The 26,014-nt window shown below is 42.6% G+C and overlaps 1 protein-coding gene across 2 annotated transcripts in view; it reads left to right on the forward strand.

The window, feature by feature from the left end:
• lhfpl3 (LHFPL tetraspan subfamily member 3) overlaps nucleotides 1-25,418 on the forward strand; it is a 39,478-nt gene extending 14,060 nt beyond the window's left edge. Inside the window, exons 2-4 of one of the 2 annotated variants that reach the window (XM_027272488.1) lie at nucleotides 20,770-21,029; nucleotides 23,201-23,257; nucleotides 24,477-25,418. In XM_027272488.1, coding sequence (XP_027128289.1) covers nucleotides 20,770-21,029; nucleotides 23,201-23,233 — 293 coding nt within the window. In that variant the 3' untranslated portion in view covers nucleotides 23,234-23,257; nucleotides 24,477-25,418. The remainder of the gene's footprint in view (nucleotides 1-20,769; nucleotides 21,030-23,200; nucleotides 23,258-24,476) is intronic. The other variant, XM_010738915.3, reaches the window with a different exon arrangement.
• The last annotated feature ends 596 nt before the right edge of the window (nucleotides 25,419-26,014 follow it).

Raw genomic sequence — 26,014 nt, forward strand, 5'->3', positions numbered from 1 at the left:
ACTCCAGAATAACACAAATTTATTCGTTGGAGTTGTGGATATCAGTCTGTTCTGCATATCAAAGGCTAACCAATCTTTGAATCTCAAACAGGACAGCCAAAGCCAGACAGGAAAGCATGGAGAAAGAGAGAGGGCATGACATGAAACAAAGACCACAGAGCGACTTGTGGTACATTCAGACAGGATCTGGCTCTGTGCATGCAGGTTCTTTCATTAATTTGAGTGGATGTCCCGACTATAAGCGCAGCTGGAGAAGTTGAGCCGAGTTCCAACTTTTGGAGAAACACATCCCATCGTCACACTGTCGCTGCCAATCAGACAGATCAGATTGGTCAAACCGCCACGGTCAGCCTGAAATGTCTCTACTACTCTACCTGTCGTGTTCTGGCTTTTTTTAATTTCACATACTCAGCTAAATCTGAGTCTGACTTGCAATTCACGCTGCAAAAGTTTATTTTGGTTCGCGTCTGATGGCTTGACACAGAGTGAGAGAGTAAGCATTGGGTTGAGAGACATAGACAGTGAATGGGAGTGAGGGAGCCTCGATAAAGCTGGTTAATCAGCAAAATAAAAAGTAGCAAATAACTTTTCTGTTATCGTTTCATTCAGCATAAATAGACCGACAGCCAGCTGCCCCCCACAACCTGCCTGCTTGTTGCCTTAGATAGACATGAACGCAGGGAGAGAGATAGTGGACGTTCACATAGCAAAAGCACCACAGGCCAGGAGTTGGACCTGGGTCACCACAGCAAGGACTTCTGTGCAAGTTGAGCCACCAGGGCGCCCAGCTGTATCTGTTCTATAAGAAGAGTAATTTTGATTGAGTGTCTGAATTTTAAAATCCATCCATCCCATCATCCAGACAGTTTTGGACAAACTCCACTCCATTAATCACAGCTGGACCTGGTCCTGAGTGATTCCCCTTATTAAGTAATCACTAAAATCCTTCCAGTCAGACCAGTTTGCAGGACAGGAAAGCCTCATTGTTCTGGGTCCTGTCTGAGTTGGATGAAGATCTGACATTATCGTGTAAAAAAACGGCATTCAGCGTCGCTCCCTCTCCTCCGGCACCGTGAGGCATCGTGGTTACGGGAACTTTTGGAATGGTTCTCAAGAAGTTTGTGGGTTAGTATTACGGTACAAAATCACTGAATACTGAAAAGTTATGTACATGGTTGATTGCTGGAGTAAAACTTGAAACAAGATTTGCACCAAAAAAAGTTTGATTTCATTGATTGAAAAGACAAAAATCATCCACAAACTGTCCAATGCTTCTGTTTGTCAGGGTCGTATTGGCCCTCAGAGCGGGGTGCGGGTTTATCCTCTGGGCTGCAGAGGCGATGAGTTTCATACAGTAAAGTAAACATGTTTTAAAGAGGAGAAAAGAGATCCTTTATATCTGTAATCAGTATCACTAAATACCCTGATTTAAGGTAGAAAAAGTTGAAGTTGCTTTTAACATGTTGCTCACTTAATCAGAGTAAACGTGTTAAGACAAGTCTGCCAGATTTGGGTTTCAAAGGAATAATGATTCATTTGATATCGAGATGATTATTCACATCCTGATCCACACAGACAAATAAAAGAAAACTAAATAATGCCAAGAAGAAGAAGAAGAACTGTAAATATCCTGACAGATCTGCTGTAAAATGGGTTTCAGATGCTTTTTTGTGCAGTTGCCGTACGTCCAAAATCCCAAAGAGGCTTCTAAAAACCAACAAAAGGTTCAGCCACCTCCGTTAGTACAGACTGACATGTCAAGCACAGCGCTGAAGTCTTCCACGCCTCATTAAGATTTGATTATCCCGTCTCCCCAGGAGTAATGTAATTAGTGTAACCAGGATGGTGGAGGAGGGGTGGAGTAGAGAGAGAGGCAGCCCTGGCCTGTACCGCTCATCCCTGCGAGCTTATGAGGAGGCCTGAAACTTTCCCATCAGGGCTTTAAAAAAACAAAGACTGAGCTTTGAGGCTCGTCTTGCTGTGATCGAAACAACAGTATGCTGAATGTTGCTTCTTCAAACCTCGGGCCTTTCAACCGCAGCGCGCAGTCGAGACGTTTTGGACATCACAACCACGCAGATTAAATGCTGCTGCTTGTCTTTTCATTGCGTCTCTTCCTGCTCAGGTCACTTTTGATATGAATTATAAATGCAAACACAATCATTACACTCTTCGACATGAATGAAAGTCTTTCTTGTGAGCAGAAATTCAGTTGTACATAGTAAATATCCTCATTTAATCCGCAGATAGCAGCCGTAACTATGCTGATTCTCTGTGGCTTAAGAACGCTCAAATTCATCTGTAGCTTTTCTGGAATCACGTCCGGTAAAAAATATGAACACAAACACCCAACCAACAACAAATCCCTCCCTCAATCTGTTTGTATATCCACTCAGTCCGGAGTGAGCTCCTCTCTCTCTCCAAGGCTTCATAATTACGAGATGAAGGAAGCTGAATTCCATTTAATTAGGACCTGAGGGCAAAGAGAGAGAGAATAACTTCACACAATTAATCTCAGCCCAAGGGCGACGAGAGGGTACTGTGTTTTGGCAAGTAAAATGTCGAAGGGGAGGGAGGGGGAGGTTGAGGCATATTAACAAGAAGACATCATGTTTGTATGAACATGTTTACCGTGCAGGGAAAGATAATACATACAACAAGAGCTCACTACTGAGATGCTACTAATCTCTAGTATTATAAATAAATGTTTTCCTCTTCACTCTCTAACCCCTGAACGCCTAACAGACCCCCACCCTCATATATCTCGCTGATTTATGAACACATTGCAGGTTATTCAAAACTCTAAAATGCTGCTTCCGCTATAAACCATGCAAAATAAGATAAGACAACTATTAAAGTGACTCACATGGAGGCAGCAGACGTAGTCTCCGTGACGTCACCCACAGGTTTCTGAAGACCGAGAGATTGTTGACCACTGAAAGTCGTTGTCTGTGTTAAAAAACAGAATAAGAGTGGACCAACATGGAAAACGATGAGGCGTTAAAGAGCTCTGCAGAGCCAGGTCAGGTGTAATTCATCACCTTTAATTATTTGATGCAGTGTTAAGATAAAACCGGCTGATTATGAGTTGATTCTCAGCTGACAGCTGATATTTATGTCTGTTCCAGGCGATCAAACAAATGCTCAAAACTCAAAACGGCGCTCCAGTCTTATCTGCAACATGTCAGTGGATCTCCAAGATTTAAACTTGCAAGTGTTTAAAATTGTGAGCAAGCAAAGATATTTCTCAACGGCTTAAAAAGGCTTATTTATGAGCAGCTGATGTGACTGTTGTCATTTTTAAAAACCGATAAAGTAATCCAGTTAATCCATCAAACTAGAGATGGTTATGCGTGAGTACACTCCACAAATATATATTCATATTTGTCTGCATTTTAATTCGCCAGCATGTCTGTGGGCTGGTTTCGGCTATTTCTGTGTTGGCGGGGGAAAATACTTTGCAAAGCTCAGACGCAAGATGGAAGCTTTTAGTCTGTCGCCATCTGAAAACAGATAATCCACGGGAAAAGTTGGAAAGGCTGTTTGAGTATTAAGTAACATCCTGTGTTAGAAGTGCTGTGAAGAAATGTTGCACAAGATGGATACAAATATAAATATACATAGGAGTCGATGTTTCAGTGATTACATTTGAAAAAAGGACAACCTGGTCCTTAATTGACCCCTTTTTATATCTCTGAATAGCCTCACAACACCTGTCTAAGTCACATTTTATTCAATTAAACATTTACATGATACATTTGTTCAATTTTAACAATCATACAAACTTAATAGGCTTAATAGACAAATTTGGTGCTTTTTCTTCTCCCTGACGACCAGTCTATTTTCATCATCATGTCTAAATTTAAGTGAGTGACTTACATGCAGCATGTTGAGGGAGATGGTCCAAGAAAAACAAAAGAAAGACAAAGCAAAGAAAGTGAAATACTGTTGCAATCATTCGTATTTCTGTCCTCACACTACGTAACTTTGGGCTACATAACGCTTCAGTGTCGTGCCAGAACAGGAGCTCGGTGAGTGGGCAATGTAACAGAGGAGAAGAGAGCAAAGAGAACATTGATGGAGGAAGCTAAGGAGAGAAAAGGAGAGAGTTGAGCAAGTTCAAGAAGTATTTGACCCGAATTCAACAGAAAAAGTTAACTACGGTAAGAAAAGGTTGGCAAACACAAATGGCTGAGGAGTCCAGGCAACAACAACTCCGAGATAAGTCCAAGATAAATCAGAAGTCCTAACAAACAAACAGTCTAAAGACTTAATTAATCTATAGCAAACTGGCTTCTGGCGCCCAGCGTGTACCCCGCCCTCGTCCAATACCTGCTGATATGAATAATGGGTTACAGAAAAAGTGGTATATTTATAAAAAGTCTTAGACCCCTTTAAATTGGCCTCACAATCCCTGTGACGCTTTACAGACTCCTACTCGGGGTCAGGACCTCCAGGTTTGAAATCAGTCGTACGTTTTGACTTTCAGTCTTTTGCTTTATGTTTTGTTTTAATGAATAAACACAAGAGGCCACGAAACAGCTAAATGTGAAGAATGATTCCTCTCCTCCGCACCGAAGCCATCTTTCTTCCTTTGGTAAACAACTGAATGAGCAACAGACAGCAGCTACATCAAGCTCCTGTTTGATCCATTAGACTCGGTTGTGTCCTCTATAGCGCGATGTCAATACGTCTCTCCCTCTGCAGCGAGCTTTCACATGCACCCAGAGGAGAGGCAGGCTTTATAGATTTCCCATCGGGGGTTTATCTTCTTGATCACTGGGCCGGGATGGAGAAGACAGGCGGTTGATTTATTCTCCTCCTCCCGAGTTAGGCAGCAGGACAAGGACACGGTGACCCATTTGAAACTATCTGCCTCGGATAAGCCTGTGTGTGTCCGTGCACGGGCGTTTGAGTGATGTTCATTTCAACGTGTGAGCGTTTGAGTTAATGAGTGATGCCGGTGCCTGCCGGTGTCGAGGAGACTGACGCACGGGCTCAGGTCTACATCATATATCAGATTGTCTGAGAGGACTGTTATGACACCTGGCTGTCATTGTTTGAGGGTGAATGATGCTCAGATGCTCCTTGATTTATAGAAAAGACACTTCAGTGAAGGTTGCGGCACACAGTCTAATTTTAAAGTCTGGGAAACAGCAATAAACTCGACACGACGGGATGGAACATAACTTTAAAATAGCTACTTTCCCATTTTAGCTGATATCACAAATGATGTCTCTGTTGGGTTTTTATTGTATCACTCATGTTCTTCTGTCATATACAACTTCCCACTGGCACATACCGGCAGTCAGTGACGGATGCCACTGTTTATTATGATATGTTGACGCTGTGTGCGAATTATAAACAGCTCATCACTGTCAGAAACCGCTGTTCTCCATCCCGGTACATATTGCATATGTACAGGGCATATGTGCACCCAGGTGTGTCTGTCACATCCAGGGATCGGGCAGACTCTACTCGTGGTGGGGAGCCTCTCCTGATAACATAACATGGTCATCTCAGTCCACATTTTCAACCGTCTTAATGTCGCAGCAGCCTTCTCCTTCAGAGAACGCTGGGTGTGACTCGTCAGTAAGCACCTCTTTTCTGTTGTCCCTCGATCAGCTTAGCATTTGGTGGGTTGGTCTCCTTTTACAGAAAGAGTCTTGTGGTCTTGTCTTGTTTCTTGGGTCAGTCTTGCATCTTGACCTTGACCTGTACATATGGAACATGTAACGGAGTGGAGAGACCACACAGAATGTGCAGTTACATCGTCACCTTCGTAATCCAGCTCTTTACACTGCTCTGTGACAGGTTTCGATCAAACCATCAATGTTTCCACGCCAGCACAGCAACAGTTGCAACAGTTGGAGTTAGACAAAAGCCTGGAGACGCTTGTGAAGTAAAGACGGGGAGGGGTTCATCACTCTGCAGTGATTTCATTTAATGTTCCTAAAGAGTTTTGGACTCTACCACACCCGTCTGCCATTCTCACCAACACTGTAAATTTCCAGTCGAGTTTATGGATCAAACTTTGCACTCTACGTCGATCTAGCCAACTTCCTCAACTGTTAATTCAGCCAAGTGTTCACTCTCCTTACATTCTGTCTGGGCTTGATATCCCATTTATGCCATTCAAACCGCTGAATCTGGTCATCTCTGCAAAAACATTTCCTCCCCGAGGAGCCACAACAAAACTCAGAACCCATTAGATCTATTTCCCCTCCACAAATAGCTTCCTCAGCGGGACATTTCATTTCCACAATCCCATCCACTCATCAATCAATACCTTCATATCAGACGAGAGAGAAGCTGTTTGACGACTGCAGCCTTTTAGCAATCTTACAGACGTGACATCCAGAATGCTGTCAGAAGTTTACAGTAATAACTTTTTCCTAAGATCATGGGAAAGGGACAGTATTATTATTGTTTCATGTTTAAGGTTGGTGTTTTATTCCATATTGTAAAATATCTTTTAAAGCATGAAAGTAAAATATGACATCAATTATTACGGTCTCTTAAAAATATATATTTTATTCTGTATTTATACAGCTTTTTAAGGGAATTTATAAAGGTTCTGCCATAAAATGACAGTAAAAAATGCTTTTAAGGTAAAAAACTGGCCAGAATTTTACGTTTAAAAAATCCTTTACAACTTTTTCCTAATATTACAGTAAAAGGATATTAGTTCTGTTGATTTTACACATAAGGTTGGTGTTTTATTCCATATCCAAGACTGGTTTGCCGTAAAACTGACATGAAAATAAAAAATACTTCTGTGAAAGTTCCCTTAAAATGTGACTGTTTTAGTGTATACAATAAAACATAAACATATTTCACTCACTTTCACTTTCACTCATATTTTATGGTTTTTTACTATTATGGTTTGACAGTTTTTCACCGTAGAACTATTTTTAACAGTGCACCTGATGTTTACCTGCTAAAAATTGGTGAGAAAAACAGTTTGCGGAGTCGCACAGCGTCTACTCCCGCTGGTAACCCCCCCGAGGTGGACGCTTAATTACACTGATCATCCATCGACGATTATAACAGTGGTATTGAGCTGCAAATGAGGAGGTGCTCCATGCTGTGTGGAAAACATGACTAACAGTGTTAACATTGGGAAAACATGTTGGCGGGAATCAAAGAAAGCTTTGTGGAAACCGGAGGTAGAAGAGGAATACAAATGAGGTTCGAGCTCGAGAAGACATCAAAAGGTTCCTCGTGTAGCGGCACAGCGAGGGTTGTTATTTGAGAAACTTAGCGGAGGGAGTTGTTGGAGTGTTTGCATCCTCAGTGGACTTACTTATGATTTACACTGGGGGAAACAGCAGAGGAACAATAGCTCCTCTCTGGAGGCCCTGTCAGGTCTGAGTGAGAGTGTGTGTTAACAGTTAGCTCCTGCTCTGCAGTTTGTTTACAGTCGCTGTGTTTTATTATTTTTTTCCTGAAGGTCACGGATCAGAGAACACGGACTCTAAGTGTGTGGAGAGAGTTAGAGGGGACGTGTGTTGTTTCAGTGATGTTTCGCAGTCACCTCAGCCACCCATTAACGCTCTTTCTCCCTCCCTCCGAGTTTGCTGGTTGCCATGGAAACGCCTCTCCATCCTCCATCCTCCATCCTGCTGCTCCTGTTCCTCCTGCTGCTGCTGCTGCTGCTGCTGCTGCTGGCAGCATCCGATCACTCTCACTCTCCTCGCCGGGAGGTGAGCGGCGAGCTCGGGGATCAGCAGGATCCTTCAGGAGCTGCAGGAGCAGGAAGGAGGAGGAGGAGGAGGAGGAGGAGGAGGAGAACCCACCCAACCCCTTGGAGAGGTTCAAGGTGTCTCCATGGCAACCTGCACGGATTCAAGTGAAGTGATTTGAGTCAGTTCAGGTGCTCCCTCCCTTAAAGCTCCCTAAAGCCAACCGCTTGCTTCAGGGCGCAAGTGCAGGTCAGAGGAGCGTCCCTGAAGCGTCGAAGCGTCACAGCTTCATGATAAGTGGCTGGGTAAAGGGATTTTCCTTGTTACATTAATACAAGAGTGAACATTCAAGCTGCTTAACAGCCGTTTCCCCCTTTTATGCCTCCTTAACACTCCCCAAGTGCTTTGAGCTCACAGTCCGGGGCAGCCCGGCTAACAGCTGCAGCTACAGTTCACCGCACCGTTTTGTAAAGGCCACAAGCTCCATGTTCCCTCAGTCTGCTGAGTGAATCCTATTTTGATTCATGCTCATAAACTTTCAGAAAATTCAGTCTTCTGTGTGAAAACCAGATGTGATCACGATGCAACGAGGAAGGGAGAGTTGAACAATGATTTATTTAAATATTAACGTCTTACAACGTCAAAAATGATTCAGAAATCTCAACCTGGTCCATTACCAACTTGATACACGATTACACGTTCAATAACCTGTGTCTATTCATAACTTAGCTGACTTCTTAGCATATTATTATGTGCACTGGAAACTGCCTCACTAAGTCACTAATCTATCTGTATACCTAATATATAAACGGCAATAATCTGTATAACAACGATATCATCCACGGTTTAACATATACATTGATGCATAAATATATAACACAGAAATTACACAGAAATAATAGAAGATCTAAAGAAAACGTAAAAAAGTTACGTGACTTTTTCTGGCTTAGCGCCGTCTTGCTCACTCTTCCTCCCTCAACGTCACCTCCGGTCTCTTCTCCTCTGTCCATAGAGGCCGCTGATTGCCAGCTCCAGTTCTGGCACGACGCCTGCCTAAAAAATCTCCTCTTCCTTCTTCCAGAGTAGTCCAAAAACGCCTGTGGTACAAACACAAACACTCCCCCGGTGCTCTGAGCTCACAGTCTCGAGTTGAGGCGGAGCAGATGGAGGACATCGGAACAGAAAAACATTTTTCTCCATAAAGTATGATGCAGTTTCACCAAAAATCAGTGAAATAGATGTGAAAAATAGTGAAATATAAATATTTTATGATGGAAAAGGTAACACAAACATGAGCTGGTAAATTGGAAGTACATCTAAACTTTAGTGATGTCTCAGCACTTTGTAATAAGGTCAAAAGCTCCAGAGCAGCGACTAAATGAACCTTGTTTTGCCAACGGTAGCTGGTATCCTTCTTTTTAAAGGTGTCCATTCTTACCAGCTTGCATTTCTCTGATCATGCCGGGTGGATGTTCCTCGGTAAGACAGGAGGCTCATTTTGTTCTCCTTGTATCATCAGTGCTCAGTAGTGCGAGAAAGACAGAGAAAAGGATGGAGGGTGGAGTGGGGGTGGGCTTGAAAGAATCTCTGCCATCACCCAAAGATCAGAGACACATTAGAAGTTACTGAAACGGAGTGAAGCAATCCCCTCGGCCTGACTTCAAAAGCAGACGGCTTTTTGGAGGCAAAATAAGGACAACCGTTAAAGATTCAGAGCTGCCAAAGTCGCCTGAACGCTGTCGCGACGAGGAGACGATTGATCAGACATGTAACATACCCGAGCTTATTATTAGGAATGAAACATCCGTCGGAGAGAATGTTGTAAATAAAATGTGACCGGCGGGGCTTTACCTCGCCCTCCAGCTGAGAAAATAAAACATCTCACTGTTGTTTTTGTTCCTCGCCTTGTCACCTCGCTACCCCGCTGAGCCAATATTGAGCTTCCACAAACATTATCACTGCAGGAGGATTTTAGCTTCACTGACAGCGAGCATACACGGCTTAACACGTGTTTTTCTCTGTGTCTGGGATCCCATTTGGCAGATTTACTCGTGAGGTTCACTGGTGGGAGCTGTTTAATTAATGGGAACGCTTGCTCTAAATCACCTTCAATCCTCCACACGCCTCACCACACATCCAGAGATCTAAAACTACTACAGATCATGGTCGTAGTGTGACGATATGTTGCAGAAGAAGTGGCTTTTTTGTGTCACATTCACAGAGAACTTAGGTGTTCGACGCTCATCCATACAAAAATCCACATATCAGTCGATGCTGGGGACAGCAGGCAGCCCGTCTCCATGGCGATGCAGCATCTCTCCTCATCCCACTTGATTGGATCCTCGGCGTAAAAAAGGAGCGACCTCCCACTCCCACGAACATGTTTTGTGCTCATAAGAAATCAGAGGAAGCTTTGATTAAAGCTTGTTCGAGAAGTCAAGAAGACGAAGACGACCGTTCCGACTAGGACTTCAAACGAGACGGGGGGGCAACGGAAATCTAAATGTGTTTGGATGCAACTTCTAAATGTCGTCTCCTGTGTACAGTAAAGCAGCAGGGGGGCTCATGCATTAGAGAAAAGGAAAACAATGCCTCCACCCAGGAGGGTTATCATAATAACTTTTATGCAGATTATTACTAAAAGAAGAAGTCTTTGTTTCTGCAGCGCTGCAGGGCCACAGGAGGTATCTTAAAGTGCTAACACACACTTGTTATCGAGATTTGTTTTCACATCATCACCCTAAGAGACGTTTTCATTACATTACTTTTATTATTTTCTTTGAAGGAGCTCACAGGGATAGTCCTATCTTAGTGTAGCAGCTGAATACAACAGATATTCAGCATTTAAAGGTCCAGTGTCCACCACGTTTCTACAGTCGCCCAGAACAAACGCCGACTCTAAATAGGACCATAGTTTCTCCTTCAACCTGTCACTATTTTGCAGCGTAAATTGCGATTCAGACTTAGATTTAGAAGCTGGTACATGGGGGCAGTTAAGCGGCCGCCCCGTGTGTGGAGGCTATAGTCCTCGCTGCAGCTGGCCCTGGTTTGAATCGAGCATCGGACGGCTGATTTACTGCGTGTCACTCCCCCTCTCTCTGCCCCTGCTTCCTGTCTGTCTTCAGCTGTACTATCATTAAAGGCATAAAAAGCCCCCCCCCCCAAAAAAAAGAAGCTGGTACATGAAATAAAAAAGCCAGAACACACACACACACACAGGTAGAGTATCAGAGTTTAGTCCATGAATCCACCTGGATAGTCTCAGTTTCAGAGACTTTTCAGGCTGACTGTGGAGAGGTTTGACCGGCCTGATTGGCACCATAGCGTGTTCAACTTCTCCGCTGCCACTGGACCCCTACTCAAATGCATTTTTTATTCATTTTTCTCTCTGAATGCACCCTAACAAAGTTGATCATACTGACTTTGTCCCTTTCCTGCATGTCCAAAAGTCCAGAGAGTGCATCGTTTTTGGAAAAAGGGAGTCAGGCCGGGACTCAATGAGGACTCAGATGCAGAGTTTGGCAGACAGCTGTTTTGTTCAGGTCGACAATATCCTCGACTGAGTGAGGCTATGAAAAAGGCCTAAACTAGAGGAAACAAAAAAATCACTCCAAAGGAGGAAAAAACACTGAACTACTCTTAATAAAGATAAACAAAATCAAATTCACTCTCAACGAGGAACAACAAAAGGCTATGAAACATTAACTTAAGGCGCTCAAAACTAGGCTGAAACACACTAGGCTAAATACAAAGAAACAAAAGGACTAGACTAAGAAGTACAACATAAAATCACTCTTACGAGGAAGGCAAACAAAAGAACACTAGAGCTAAGATGCTGTGACTGTAGGGTATGAAATAAGGCTTTGGTGAAGGCTACGAGAGACCAAACACTTTGGCACAGGACAAAGGGAGACGCAGACAATATATACACAAGGTAATGGGGAACAGGTGGAAACGATCAGGGCGGGGACACATGAGGAAGGGCAAGTGACCTGAAACGAGAGGAGAGTTATCTTTCAAAATAAAACAGGAAATGACAAGACATGACAAAAATCCAGCTTGACAAAGGGAGTGTTCGACTGGCTGTTAATGGGCAGTGGTAAGAAATAAGAAGCTGCTTTTGTCTGTAATCGAGGGCTCACGGCTTCAAATCTTTTTGTTATTGTACTAAACTGCAACAGGAAGCTCAACAGGCGTAGCAACAGTAACAACAGGAGGCGGCAAACCGTCAATTAGCCTCTGCTGAGTTTCTCCTCTGGAATAAAGGTGTCTATAACCTTCAACCAAGGTCAGCTGTTTTTTTTTTTTCCCTTTGATACATGACAAAGCACTAATAATATAATAACTCTTGGACTTCTGTTCGGCCTGCACTCAGTGCAGACCTGAGTAGCTTGCACCTCACTCCGCTCAGAGATGATTAGATTGTAAATTTGATTCTCAATCAATTTTATTGCACTCTGTCCTCAAGGGACCATCCTCAAACTAGCCCGTCTTTGACACAGAGTAAAATTTTATTTAGCTTTTCAATAAATCGAATGAGGACATCCTAATGGCTGAGGTCATTTAAAGTGAGTAAAATAATAATTTTTGCCCTGACTTGACTGAAGTCTGCGTGCTTTGTGTCTTTCTTTGTGTATTCTCCGGCAGAGGAGCGTGGTCTGTCTGCTGCTGCATTTTCAAACAGCCACTTTCATTCCCTTCATGTCTCAAATGAAGTGCATTGGGATTCAAATCTTGTAACCCTTGTTCCTGCCGAATCCTTCCTCGGTCTTCACACCCTCCTTGCTCCGCCTTGTCGTCTCAATCCACACCTGAAAATGACACATGAATGACACACACGCACACACACGCAGGTAATCTTACAATATTAATGCCAGACTCTCAGATTACATATAATTCTAATGCTCGTTCCTCGTTGTTTTCCTGTCGTGTTGCACATCCTGATCTTGCAGTAATGTTATTTTAAGCCCGAGCTGCATAGATCAAGCGCCTCTCTCCTCCTTGTTTCCTGTCCCGTTGCCTTTATTCTTTCTTCCCCTCCTCCTCCTCCTCACCCTTGTCTCTTCATCTTCGCTCTTTGCTTTATCTTCCTCCCCCTTCCCATTCCTCTTCCTTATCATCCACTGTGACAACAGAAACATGCTGTTGGTTGCCGTAGGAGGGCATGCAAATCGTTTTTTGTTTCAGCCCGGGTGCCGGCGTGCATACAGAACGGCCCAAAGTGACCCCGGTTAGTGGCTAAATCACACAGAATTGTTGAGGCAGAGGAGAACAGACGAAAACAGCTGCTGCCACCACGTCGCGTGGTCGAGGTTTCAGCACTACACAGTGCACAGACAGCTCCTTGTGAGGATCACGGTGTTAGCAGAGAAGTTAACAACTGTGTTTTATTGTTAGACTGCTGTGTTTCATTAAGAATACTTAGATGTGTACATGCAATGTGGGGCTGTAGCTATTACTGGTGACTTTCAGGGATTTATATGAACTATATGTAAACTATAAGTTCACCAAGACACCCTGTAGATAGGACTGTGTGTTTCGATGCTAATTAAAGGGAAATAGAGACATTATCCAGAGACAGTGCACAGTAAGCATCCACCTATTTAGAGGAGTTTTAAAGAAAACAGTAATGTACTGTATTTTAAGTTGTTATTGTGCATTTTACACAGAAAGACTGACCTGCTGTGCAAAACAAGAATTACTCCGTTAAAATTAGGTTATGCTACCAATTAAACGGAGCGACATAACTGAACGTGTCCCTATAATTACACAGTCACAGCTTCATTTCTGGAAAATCATTAGAAAGTAAATTAAAGTGTCACTAGGAATAATTGTTTAGTTAGTTATTTGGTTTTCTCAGCTTTGTTATAAGATTGTTTTGGAGTTTAAACAGTCTTTTCTCACAGTATACAGATGGACATATTATGATGTTTACTTGTAATTTTTATCTGCAATCTTTATGAACACACATGGTTACTTTCTTTTAATTTTTTTATCAGCTCCTGGCTTGTTTTGTTTCATTTTCAGGAGTGTTGAACAAAGTGGTGAACACTCGTGCCAACGTTCATAAAAGATTCCTGATAACAGAGACTTTTATAAGCGTGGCGTCAATAACTCTTCTCTGAACATTAACTTAACGTCTCATGATCCGTGCACACTGTACGCTCCTTTTACTATTTTATATAGTTCAGTTGTGGCTACTGAACGAGTCAGTCTCCATAAGTCCCCATATTAAAATGTTCAACTTCACTGTAGCAATAAACATGTTTACAGCCTGGTATAGCTAAATTTCCCCGTTCATGACAACTGTACTGAGGGTGAATTTATATAGAACTCACCTGTTCAAATTATATTAAGGCTTAAAGTTATGCATAATAACAGCAGGGCCTCTTTGATTATGTTACAGATGGCTTGTCGAGCACCCAGGCATCATTCAGCCGCCTCAGGTCCACTGATGATCCACGTCTTTGCCAATTTTTTTAGATTTGCAGGGAAGACTGCTCTTGAGCTTCAAAAAGGCTCTTCAGGAACCTGTCCATGGAAACGCTGTCTGTTCTTTGTACTGTCAGTGGACTCAAAGCGCTTTGAACTGTTGCAGAATTATAAGAACTCCTCAATCAGTCCTCCATGGTGCTGAAAATGGTATAGGGTGGAGACTAAGACTGTAAGTTATAGTGACAGAATGGACAATATGGTGTCTGGATGTGCAATAATTACCATTAGAAAATCCAAACATAGAAGTGCTGACAGGAGTGGGCATAGAGTGGGAATAGTGGCAGGTTGTGATATAAAAAAGGCTCTGGAGCCAACTTATCTTTTATGAATGAATAAACTCTGTTCCATAAACTCTTTTCATTTTGGACCATTTGGCACTTAAGTAGCTTTTCTCCTTTATTACATGTTGGTAGAAACATTAATTAATCTGTAGTATTTTGCCCTTTTTTTGGTCTAATTTTGTGGAACATGTGAAACATAAAGCGTGCAGCCCGTTAATCTGTGGTCGATACCGCAGACAAAACCCTGCGAATCAGTGGACCTAATACAAGAGGTGTTAATGAGGACGGGGACATGTGGGACGATTCATGTTGCAAATGATGCTCCCTTTCCTCCCGACTTATCTCTCAACACACACACACATATGCTCGATCAGTCCTCTCTGGAGCAGAAGGGATCAGGGTGAAGGGGGGAGGAAAAGGTATTTTGTCCTCATACCTTCTTGCAGCTGCCAGTTTCTGCCCCAATTAACTCGCATTAATATGATTTGCCATGGTCCACCTCGACGCTGACGCGCAGAGCATACAGTATGAGGTCTCTTACACTCTATAGCACACATGCGTGCACATAAACACACACGCCCTCAATAACCGTGATGTTTAAAGGAACATGGATTCCACAGAGTAGACAGCTACAGCTGGGCCTGTGAAATGCACCATAATGAGTGGCTTGATTTGTGTGTGTGTGTGTGTAATAGCATGTGGCGATTGGACACAGAGGTCTAGATTATGACACCTCCTCCTCTGATTGTTCCCGGTGTTTCTGCCAACAGCTGTCAGCTGGGAAGCCTTCAAGGAGGGAGTAAGTGTGTCTGTGTGTGTGTGTTTAACATGTGTGTTCAAGAGAGAAATCAAGGGCGTTCATGATCTTTAAGGAGATGTTTGAGAAACTTTTTGACAGCAAACTTTATTCTGACCTCCGCTTGGAAAGATAATCAATAATTAATCAGATTGTTCAAGTGGAATAACAGAGCTGTAATGAAGTGGTCTAGATTCTCTTTACGGCTGAAACTAAACAAACATTTAGACGTTTAGTCTCTAAAATGTCACAAAATACTGAAAAAACATCATTTTCCAGCTTCCAAGGAGATGATAGACAGATGATGATGATGATAGGTGTAACAGCACGCACCTGTTTATCAAAGGTGAACAGGTGAGTTCTATATAAATTCACCCTCAGTACAATTGTCATGAACGTGGAAATTAGCTATAGAGACTGTTGTGGAAATTTCTCTGCTGCCGGTAAAGAATAAAACAGAGACTTCTGCCGGTCGACAAGGTTTTATTTTTTTTGCAAAGAAAAGGTCAAATCAACACGCAAGCGGTCGAAGATGAAGAAAGACCCCAAGCATGGGGACACCTAAACATTTATACCTGAGGGACACTCCTTTCACACCCTTTTGTCTGTTGCAGGTATTGGCGCCGAGCCCCCGTTGGTGTGTTTTACAGCTGAAGTATCCTGCAGGATCTTGTATTTAGGTGCAAAGTTGAGTCACAATTTACAAAAGGACCTGGTATCAGATGTTAAGAAGGGGGAAGGTTGTGCGTCTCTAGTGGTTAAAACAAAGAAATTTAATTTACTATTACAAGACCAAAACTGTTTTTTGTACCAGGCTGTAAACATGTTTATTTCTGCTGTGAAGTTGGACATTTTAACATGGGGGCTTATGGAGAAACCATCAGTGATGTCGAAGTCAGTACACTGTGACATCACTGTTGGGTGTGGCTACAGCAGTAGATTTGAAACCAGAGGGCTCTTTAAATGATACATCAACTAATAAATGAATCCATAAACCGTCTTTTTATCCTTTAACTCAGCTTTACTTCAGTTGGTTTCAGTAGGAAAAAGTAGAACATAACAGCATTAATGGAAAACATTCACATGTTTTGTATAAACAGTTAAGAAATCCAGAATATTTCATCATCTCTTCAGAACTGACTCGACCAAAGAGAGAAAATGTTGCTGACAAAGAGTCGGAGTCTCTGTAGTAACCAGAGATGAGAGAGGAAGATGTAGCATTGCATCTCTAATTGGTCTCCTCTTCCCTCTGTGGTGGAGACCAGAGGTCCAGTGTGTTCTAGCTCATTACTCCTGCAGTGTGAATACTGAAGTCTTCATGTTAGGAGCAGCCTGTGAGCTTGATGATCACTCATCTGTGACTCCAAATGTTGTTCCGAGCTTTTAGGTTGTGCACGATTTGAAAACTCTAAAATGAGCTGACACAATTCGCCTCCGTCTGATGGTTTCATAATATCTTACATTATTTATGGCAGGGATTGCGTGCAGGCTGCCTCTGTGATGAGGGCAGGGCTGTTGAGGTGAGGAGAATTTATTTATCAGGAAATGAGCAGGCTGACCCCGTTGGCTTACTACTTTTGTTACCGCACGTTATGCCATGGCTGCGTGCCATTTGTAGGATTGTTTGTAGCTACACGACAACATTTCAGTGCAGGGCCTAAAAATAAACGATTGCCCTCAGCCTACTTTACAGACATTTGGATGAAGTTTTGGGTGATAGAAATGATTTCTTCTTGTTGTTTGTTTGCACTTTCTCGGCTGATAGCAGCGGGGAAAAAAAAATGATACACCTGTGCCAGCTGAAAAATTATATTCAATGCATTTGAGAACAGGAAAATCAGCCAAAATGATGCTTATAAGATGAGCCAGTGAGAAGAAGTGGGATTTACATTCATATGTATGTTTATGCAAAAGCATGCAAACACAGAGGAGTGCACATTTAAGATTTATGCCGACATAAACTCGGCATTTCGGGGCATCAAATCTGGAGCTACTGGATGTCTGAACCACCACCACGGCACGAAGATGGACATCTCGAGGCATTCAGATGAGAGTCACCGATGCCTCTTTGATCTCCTGCATCTCTCTTCAACTTGAGCTCTGTGGGAGATTTAAGATTTGCCATTGAGACACGGCGCAGATCAACTCAGTCTATTAATATTACAACTGAAAAGCCTGCAGGAGCAGTTTGTTTACACAGGAGAGAACTGTGTGCATTGTGCCAGATCCTCTAATATGCATGAATAGAATCAACACTAATGTACCGTGGAAGACGGGGTTAAAGTTTGGTGTTTTGTGAACACGAGACATACATTTCCTAAAGATTAGAAGAGTCAAACATCTTTACGTGACACATTTATACTTTAAAAGACATTTGTGGGTTTGTTTATAGGTTTGTTAGAGCTTCGCGGCATCATAGTGTAACAGTTCGGAGGTAGACCCAGATGCAACACGGGGTACGGTTCTTCATGTACTTTAATTCTCTCCACAGGTGGACAGGAACTAACAGTGAAGAGCAGTACCAGAAAACAAAATCCACAATCCAATAACCAGGCAGAAGGTCAAACCAGAGAAAAACAGGATACGAGTTCTCAGCCGAATGAGATACAGAGACTAAAGATAAGAAGTACATGGGAACACTATTATATTCATTTTTAGATTAGCCGGGAGGCAGAAGCTCCACAAGAGCTCTTCAGAGACCTACGAGTGACGTCACGCATCCGCTGCTGTCAGTGGAGAAACAACAAATGTTTCCTTGTGAATTTCACAGATTACATTCCCTGTTGCTTTCTGTCAAGCTTTGTTTTGGCAGCGAGGGACTTTTGGCACGGTGAATTTGTCAAATTTGGACTTTAAATCGCTGTTGTCGTGATCACAGGCTGAGTCTAAGTGGATTCAAAAAAAGACTTAGAGATCTGATCTACAAGACATATAAAAAAAAACTGGTTAGTACAGCGATGAATAAAGAAAAATCAACATATCTCATGAGTACTTTCTCTCTCAGTATGCACCCACGCGAAAGGCAGCACTGAGTCAAAAAATACTTTTGCAGCAGGGAACATGCTGTGTCTAATAAACATCATATAAAGAGATGTTATTTACAGCAACCGACTGCTGCTTTAAACTGAAAAAAACAAAATTGATCTTCAAATTCAGGAAGGCTGCAGGAAAGTCAATAGACTCAGTGCCTCCTGGGGAGGCGTCTGATATGGATTAGAGTGCTTTTACATCGATACTGGTTATTATTATGGTAGCTTGTTGCTGCTTTTATTGGTGCAATTGTGAGAGGGGTGACTGGTTGTGTTTAAGACATGACTTAAAGAAAAACGGGCATGATTCGGGCGGGAGGGCACAGCACGGAGCCCTGACTCATCCAGACACTCATCATCTGTCTCTATCATACATAAAGAGATCCGTCTCACGACTGTACCACTCACTCCATCTTTTCTCATTATGGTGACCACGAAGAGAGCCAGAGGGAGGAGTGGGTAAGATAAGAAACAAGATTTGAGGGATGGAGGGACACAATTAGAGATTATACATTTGCAGTTGTTGGCTGCTTATCCTTCACTCTGTGGTCCAACTCATCCCAAACGATCTCCACTGGGTTTAGGTCAAGTGATTGTGGAGGCACACCATCACTCTCTAAAATAGCCCATAGATAGCCTGGATGGGTGGGTGGATGATGGTCCCATTAAGAGCAAACCAGATGGGATGACGTGTCGCTGGATAATGTTATGGTGAAGATGGCCAACAGTGTCACCAGAGAAGCAGCCCCACACCATCACATCTCCTTCTCCAGGCTTCACGGTGGGAACCACACATGCAGATTCCATCCATTCACCTTCTCGTTGGAATCTAAAGTCTCAAATTTGAACTCATCAGACCGAAGTACAGATTTCCACTGCTCTAATGTCCATTCTTTGTGTTTTCTGGCCTAAGGAATCTTCTTCAGTCGTGGTTCCATTGCAGCAATTCGACCGTGAAGGCCTAATTCACGCAGCCTCCTCTAAACAGTTGACATTGACATGTCTGCTTCTTGAACTCTAAAGCAATTATCTGGGCTTTAATCTGAGGTGCTGTTAATTGGTGATTTCTGAGGCTGGTAACTTAATGAACTTATCCTTTGCAGCAGAGGTTACTCTTGGTCTTTCTTTCCTGGAGTGGTCCTCATGAGAGCCTCTGCTAAAGTGCCTAAAACTTGACTGACCTTCACATCTTATAATAATGATGCACCGTTTACTTAGTTGAGTAGTTCTTGCCATGATATTAATTACTACAGAAGTCAAATAGGACAGTTTACGGTTTATCATCTTGAATCAGTCTGGCCATTCTCTCAACAAGGCCAAAGTCGCTTAAACCACCTTTCTTCCCCATTCTGATGCTTGGTTTGAACTTCAGCAGGTCGTCTTGACCATGTCTGCATGCCAAAACGCATTGGGTTGTTGCAGTGTGATTGGCTGATTAGATGATTGCGTTAACGAGCAGATGAACAGGTGTACCTGTGGATTCGTTGAGCATTGTTTTATACCCATTTCTCAATCTTTGTGATTTCTACTTGAATTTTGATTAAAGTTCTGTAGACTTCTTTTCCAGGTTTCTTGGCAGCCTGGCATGAATTTATAATAATCGGACCACTGAGGTCAGTCCAATGGATGGCATCATCATCATAACAGAGACTGTGTAACAAAATCTCATTTGGGTTTTTTGGTAGACCCCTTTTCCAAAAAAACATCCTCTCTCTCTCTCATTATCCAAAACTCAAGCTGGTTCTCACAAAGACAGGAGACACCCACACACAGACACACAAAACCTCTGACATTCAGACTTAGCTTTTGGCAGCATTGTCAACAAATAAATACAGACCTCTCAGACCTGTAAAATCACTTGATTGCCTCGGCCGGCTGTGTGTGTGAATGTGAAAACAGCTCTGCAGCAGAAGTGTTGTTAGATGCTCTCTAACAGCTCAGTCTGTCATTGTCGGCCATGCAGCAGACGGCTAATGAAGGCAGCCCGACTCACCACCACATGGTGCTGTGACATGTGGTAACATATTCTCTCTTTGTGCCTTCTTCTTCACCTTTCTGTGACGCTGTCTCCTCCTTTCCTTGTCTTCGCTTATTTCTTCTATCTCGTTTGTCTTAAATCTCTAATTTACAGACATGTGTTAACTTTTTGTGGTGGTTTCCCACCTTTTTTTGTCTGACGTACACTCACAGCTGTGTCAAATCAACTCAAATATCCCTTCGTCAACCCCACATCACATCACAAAAACAAAATTTTTAGGTAAAACAGAATTTTATCCTCAAGTCAAGATTTAGATCCTTTGCATTGCAAAGCTTTAAGTGTAAATAATACCCTATTACAACCCCCCTAAGCACACTGTTTTTACACTAAGTACCATACACTTGTAACTATAACAATAACTTGTGCATCTTTTATAGGTTCGGGTTTACAGAGTGTCATTAAGCCCTTGCAAACACTAACCCCTCTTTCTCCCTTCCTATTCCAGGCACATGTCTGATTCTAGGCTGCATGATCTACCCAGACGGATGGGACAGCGACGAGGTGAAGCGAATGTGTGGCGAGCAGACGGATAAGTACACTCTCGGGGCCTGCTCGGTGCGCTGGGCCTACATCCTCGCCATCATGGGCATCATGGACGCTCTCATTCTCTCCTTCTTGGCCTTCGTCCTGGGAAATCGTCAGGACAGTCTGATGTCTGAGGAGCTGCTGGGGGACAGTAAGAGGATGATACCCTTGTCGCGCATAGTGGGTAGAAACAGTGCATGTGTTAGACCAGTGTTTTTCAATCCTGGTCCTCGGGGACCTCCTGATTCCAGCACACCTGATTCAAATGATCAGCTCGTCATCAAGCTCTGCAGTGGCCTGATAACGAGCCGCTCATTTGAATCAGGTGTGGTGGAGGAGGAACCATCTAAAATATGCAGGGCAGTGGTCTCCGAGGACCAGGATTGAAAAACAGTGTTAGACTGCAGGTTTTTTGAAATAATAATTCTGTTGGTTAGGGCAAAAGACACAACAGTCCACATACTTTTGTGTACTTAAATCTGAGGCAGAAGTCATGGTATTACTTCGAATTAAAGGCAGTATTCATTGATATTTTTGATAACAGAGTGGTTCCAACGTTGAGGTAAATGTTTGTAGAAAGCCCCCAAGCACAAAGCCCTGAAGAAATTGTGTAGAACTTGACTGGTCTGCAACATTTCTTGGATGAACCGAAACGCCGACTGCAAGTGACCTCACTAAAGCTCTTGTGGCTGAAGCCAGAATCTTCACTATGCTGATGACACACCGCTCTATCTGTCATTTACACCTGATGAGTCCTCCTTCCTGCACAGATATCTGAATGCCTCTCAGACGTATCTACATGGATGAAGGCAAACCACCTCCAGCTGTGCCTCTCAAAAACTGCTAAACCTATTATACACCATGACATCAACATTAATCAGAATAGTGAAAAACTAAGGAGTCATGATTAATGACCAACTAACCTTCTCTGATCACATTGCAAATTGTAGATTTACTGGGTGCAACATATGACGAAACGCCACAAGTAAACGTTGCTTTACCTCAAGACAAAAAAGGTTGGAAACCAACAGACTCATCCAGATTGATCAGCTAATTGTTTCAGCTGTACTCTTAACGATTAACTCCCAAGTTAAGACAGGCAAGTCTTGGACAAGCTATAAGACTTTCTACACCAGATTTCAAGAACTAATTGTACATTTTTTACTTCTCTAAACCTGTTTTATAGCGATTCACTTTATATAAAAGCTGTAGTGCAATTGTACCTGAAATGAAATCCAGGCAATGTTCAAAACAAAACAAAGCAAGTGCTACTAAACTTATTTAAAAAAAAAATCAATTTAACGCTGGCCTGACTGTCTGCAGCCAGATTTTATTACACTTTTGGCTTTGGTAGTGTATTATTATTATTACTGTAAGTCCTTTAAGTTGTGAGGCTCAACTCCAAGCAAAGTCAAAGCGAGCTGCAAGTCTGAGGACATTAACTTTCCACTCCTCTCCTAGGTTTTTGTGCTTAATTATCCTTTCCATTAAAGCTCAATAACGTAATGAGACGGTACACATCAAAGATCTGATTCCCGCTGCCGTGCTACACATCCCACCGGCAGCTTGAAATTAAAAACACACCTTATTTCCTCTAAGATTTCCTTGCATAATTTCCTATGCTCTGGTTATTAATTTGCATACATTAGATGGATGTTATATACCATCTGCCCCTCTTCCCAATGAGGTTTTTCTATCGCTGATTGAGTGAAACTACAAACTGCACTCAGACCCGAAGAGAATGATCTAAACGGTGAGGAGGCGGGAAGAAGAGGGGAATACAGATGAAGATGAAAAGCAATAAGAGAGAAAAATGGGTGACTGTAGAGGAAGAATGCACCGATATCAAGGGTTAATTGAAGCCTGGGGATGCTGGACACAGTCATGAATTACTAATGGCTGTTTACACAGCTTGCTGCCAGCCTGTCTAAATGAATCACAGCCACCATATCAGCCGGGACACAGTCGCCTGTTCGCTCATATAAGCAAAAAGACTGGAAGGAAGAAGCCATTATCAACTGAAAGGACCGGAGAGGAAGGACAAGACAGAGGGGAAGAGAGGGATAATGAGCCGAGGAGGAGGAGGCAGATGTACATGAAATATGAGAATGAAAGTGAAAAGTGGGAGATTAATCAAACAGCAGATGAAGTTTAAATGGGATGTTTTCTTATCTTGTCACTCAGGAGGATGGATAGTGACACCTGTCCAAGTTAGAAACATCAGTGTTTTAATTCAAGCAGCTGTAAGCGCCCACAGAGGAGAAGTTTTGTCTAACAATGCCACCTACTGGTTAAAATATGTTACAGTATCCTCTTTTACTGAACTGGTTTCTCTCTTTTTCCCCTCACAGAGAGCGGCAATAACGCCATATAACATCTGGTAATGGTAAAATCACAAGCAGAAACAGGTAAGGATCATATTTACCAATGTAAGTCTCGAGTAAAAAGACATGTATCTTCCTATTCCTGTTGTTTCAGATCTCATGTATACACCGATCAGCCATTACCACCACTAACACGATGTAGGTCCCCCTTTTGCCACCAAAAGAGCCCTGATTCATCAAGGCGCTGAGGTATCCGGCGCCAAGACGTTAGCAGCAGATGCTTTAAGTCTTGTAAATTGCGAGGTGGGGCCTCTGTGGATCCAGCAAATCCCACAGATCCATCAATTGGACTGAGATTTGGGGAATTTGGAGGCCAGGTTAACACCTTTAACTCCTTGTTGTGTTCCTCAAACCATTCCTGAACCATTTTTGCGAAAGAGGCCATCAGGGAATACCGTTTCCATGCTCACATGCTCATTGTTAGAGTTTTTGGCAATGGACAGGGGTTAGCATGGGTACCCTGACTGGTCTGCAGCTACGCAGCCCCCATATACGCAACAAACTGCCATGGACTATGTGTTCTGACACCTTTCTATCAGAACCAGTATTCTCTTTTGGATTCACTGTTTGATCGGACCACACGAGCCAGCTTTTGCTCCTCATGTGCATCAATGATCCTACACTGCCCATGACACTGTTGCTCTTGGACGTCTTTTGATAGGCGCTGTCCACTGCAGACCAGGAACTCCCCCACAAGAACTACAGTTTTGGAGATGCTCTGACCCAGACGTCGAGCCATCACAATTTGGCCCCTGTCAAATGTCTCAAATTTCTATGCTTGCCCATTTTTCCTGCTTCTAACATGTCAGCTTTGAGGACAAAATGTTCACTTGCTGTCCCACCCACTGACAGGTACCATGATAATGAGATAATCAGTGTCATTCACCTGTCAGTGGTCATAATGTTATGGCTGATCGGTGTATATCGATGACATTCAATTTTGGGAACGCTTCCAAAAAACAAAAACTCAGCTATTGTGCTGATTAAGAACATTTAGGACCTTTGAAAAGCTTGACAATACAACTATTTAAAACATTACCACCATGGCAACCAATGTTTTGCCAGTGAGCATGGTCACGATCGTGGCAGCGGTCAGTCCATCATGCAAAACAACCCAAAAACACCCACCTAGTCCTTTCTAGAGAAGACAAAGCAAACACGTTTTAGGCTATTTACTGGCTTCATTGATTGGACATAGTGCAAACCAGATGTGACAACTGCAGATTCTTCTTCTGTCCTGCAGGTTTTGTTGCCTAGATGTGATGTTTCCTTCAGGATCCAGCTTCCTCCTCCTGGTCCAGCCTGTGGCTGGGATGCAGAGCTGATGTGTGGGGAAAGAACAGATCGAAGAAGAAGAAGATGAGGAGGTCTGGAAGAGGACACACAACCTTGATGGATGCCTCTAAATCGTCCTCTCTGAAAGCTCCCTCTGTAAAATAGCCTTCATCTCAAACTGTTTATTTTTGCAGGATAAATTCTCAAGACTTTATCTAAAGTTTACCTGTGTTGGTATGTCACTGCATCATCTTACCTGATCTGTTCTGAACTGAAATGTTTTCCGTATGGATGTGAGGAAGGCTGCCGTCGCAACCGAAAAGACTCCTTCGTGTGGTAAATTCAGCTCCAGGACACCGTGCGACGGACGCTCAAATCGAATCAAATCACAACAAATTATACAGACTTTGACTGGCACAAACAAGGACTTAACAGACTGGAGGTTAAAGCTGTCAGATCTTCTTTCTTATCAAGTCAACAAACGCCCTGCAAAGGACCAAAGTGGTATCAGCAAAGTGAGGACTAAAGACAATTATAGGAAAGAAAAAGACAGCTTTTGTTATAATTAAATGTTTGATGTGATAGAATCAAAAGGTAGTAATTAGAGATTAACAGATACTAAATAGAAGAAAACATCAATTGTATGAAGTCTATAATCTGTGTATAGCTATATGTTGATTATGTCCCTGTACTTTGTCTTGACTTTGAAATGTACACTTTGAAATGTCGAGCTATTGGACCATTATTAGTGTGTGCCATACAGTATCTTGTAATCTGACAGTGTTGTGGAGTAGCTACTAAAAAAGGGCTCAAAGAAAAGCTGAACTGAACACGAACATGTTCGACTCTGTTGTTGCATCTTTGAGTTTCCTGTCATTCTTCATCGTTTGTTCATTAAAAGATAAAATTTGTTTTTGTAACTATGACGACGGAAGAAAAAAAAACAGTTCTTGCTGCTAGGCAACCAGGCTAGCCAAGTAGCCAACATAGCTAACGTAAGATTAAACCGTGAATTGTCACTTTTACTTTTTGGTTTTTATACTGTTTAAAGAAATGTGATTATAACATTACTTAATGAGCTTCAGAGCTGATGGTACGCAGATTTGGTCACCATTTGCCAGAGAGACAGAGCTAACCGGCTAACGGAAAGTGGTATCTGCTATAACTCTTAGTCAGAACGTTAGTAAACCATATTTCTCACACTGTTTTAAAATAAATAGTATAGTTTCAAGTGTCACGCAACATTATCCCCCGTGAACCCCTTTTGATATTATCACTGCTACTTCAGATGGTAGCTGGTCGAGCTGAAGAAGCTAACGTTAACCTGTAAAAACGGCGAAATGTCACTTTTACACTTTGGTTTTTTGTATTTGATTGGTTGTTACAGTGTCTCACAATGCTACAAAGACTGACTCTTATTCCTAATGAACCAAAAAGGCCCAATTTTACTTTCCTGCCACATCATCAAGTCACAAAGAGTATTTTAGTGTGACATAATTGAAAGAA

The sequence above is a fragment of the Larimichthys crocea genome, chromosome XX (assembly GCF_000972845.2).
Source record: "Larimichthys crocea isolate SSNF chromosome XX, L_crocea_2.0, whole genome shotgun sequence".
Lineage (NCBI taxonomy): Eukaryota > Metazoa > Chordata > Actinopteri > Sciaenidae > Larimichthys > Larimichthys crocea.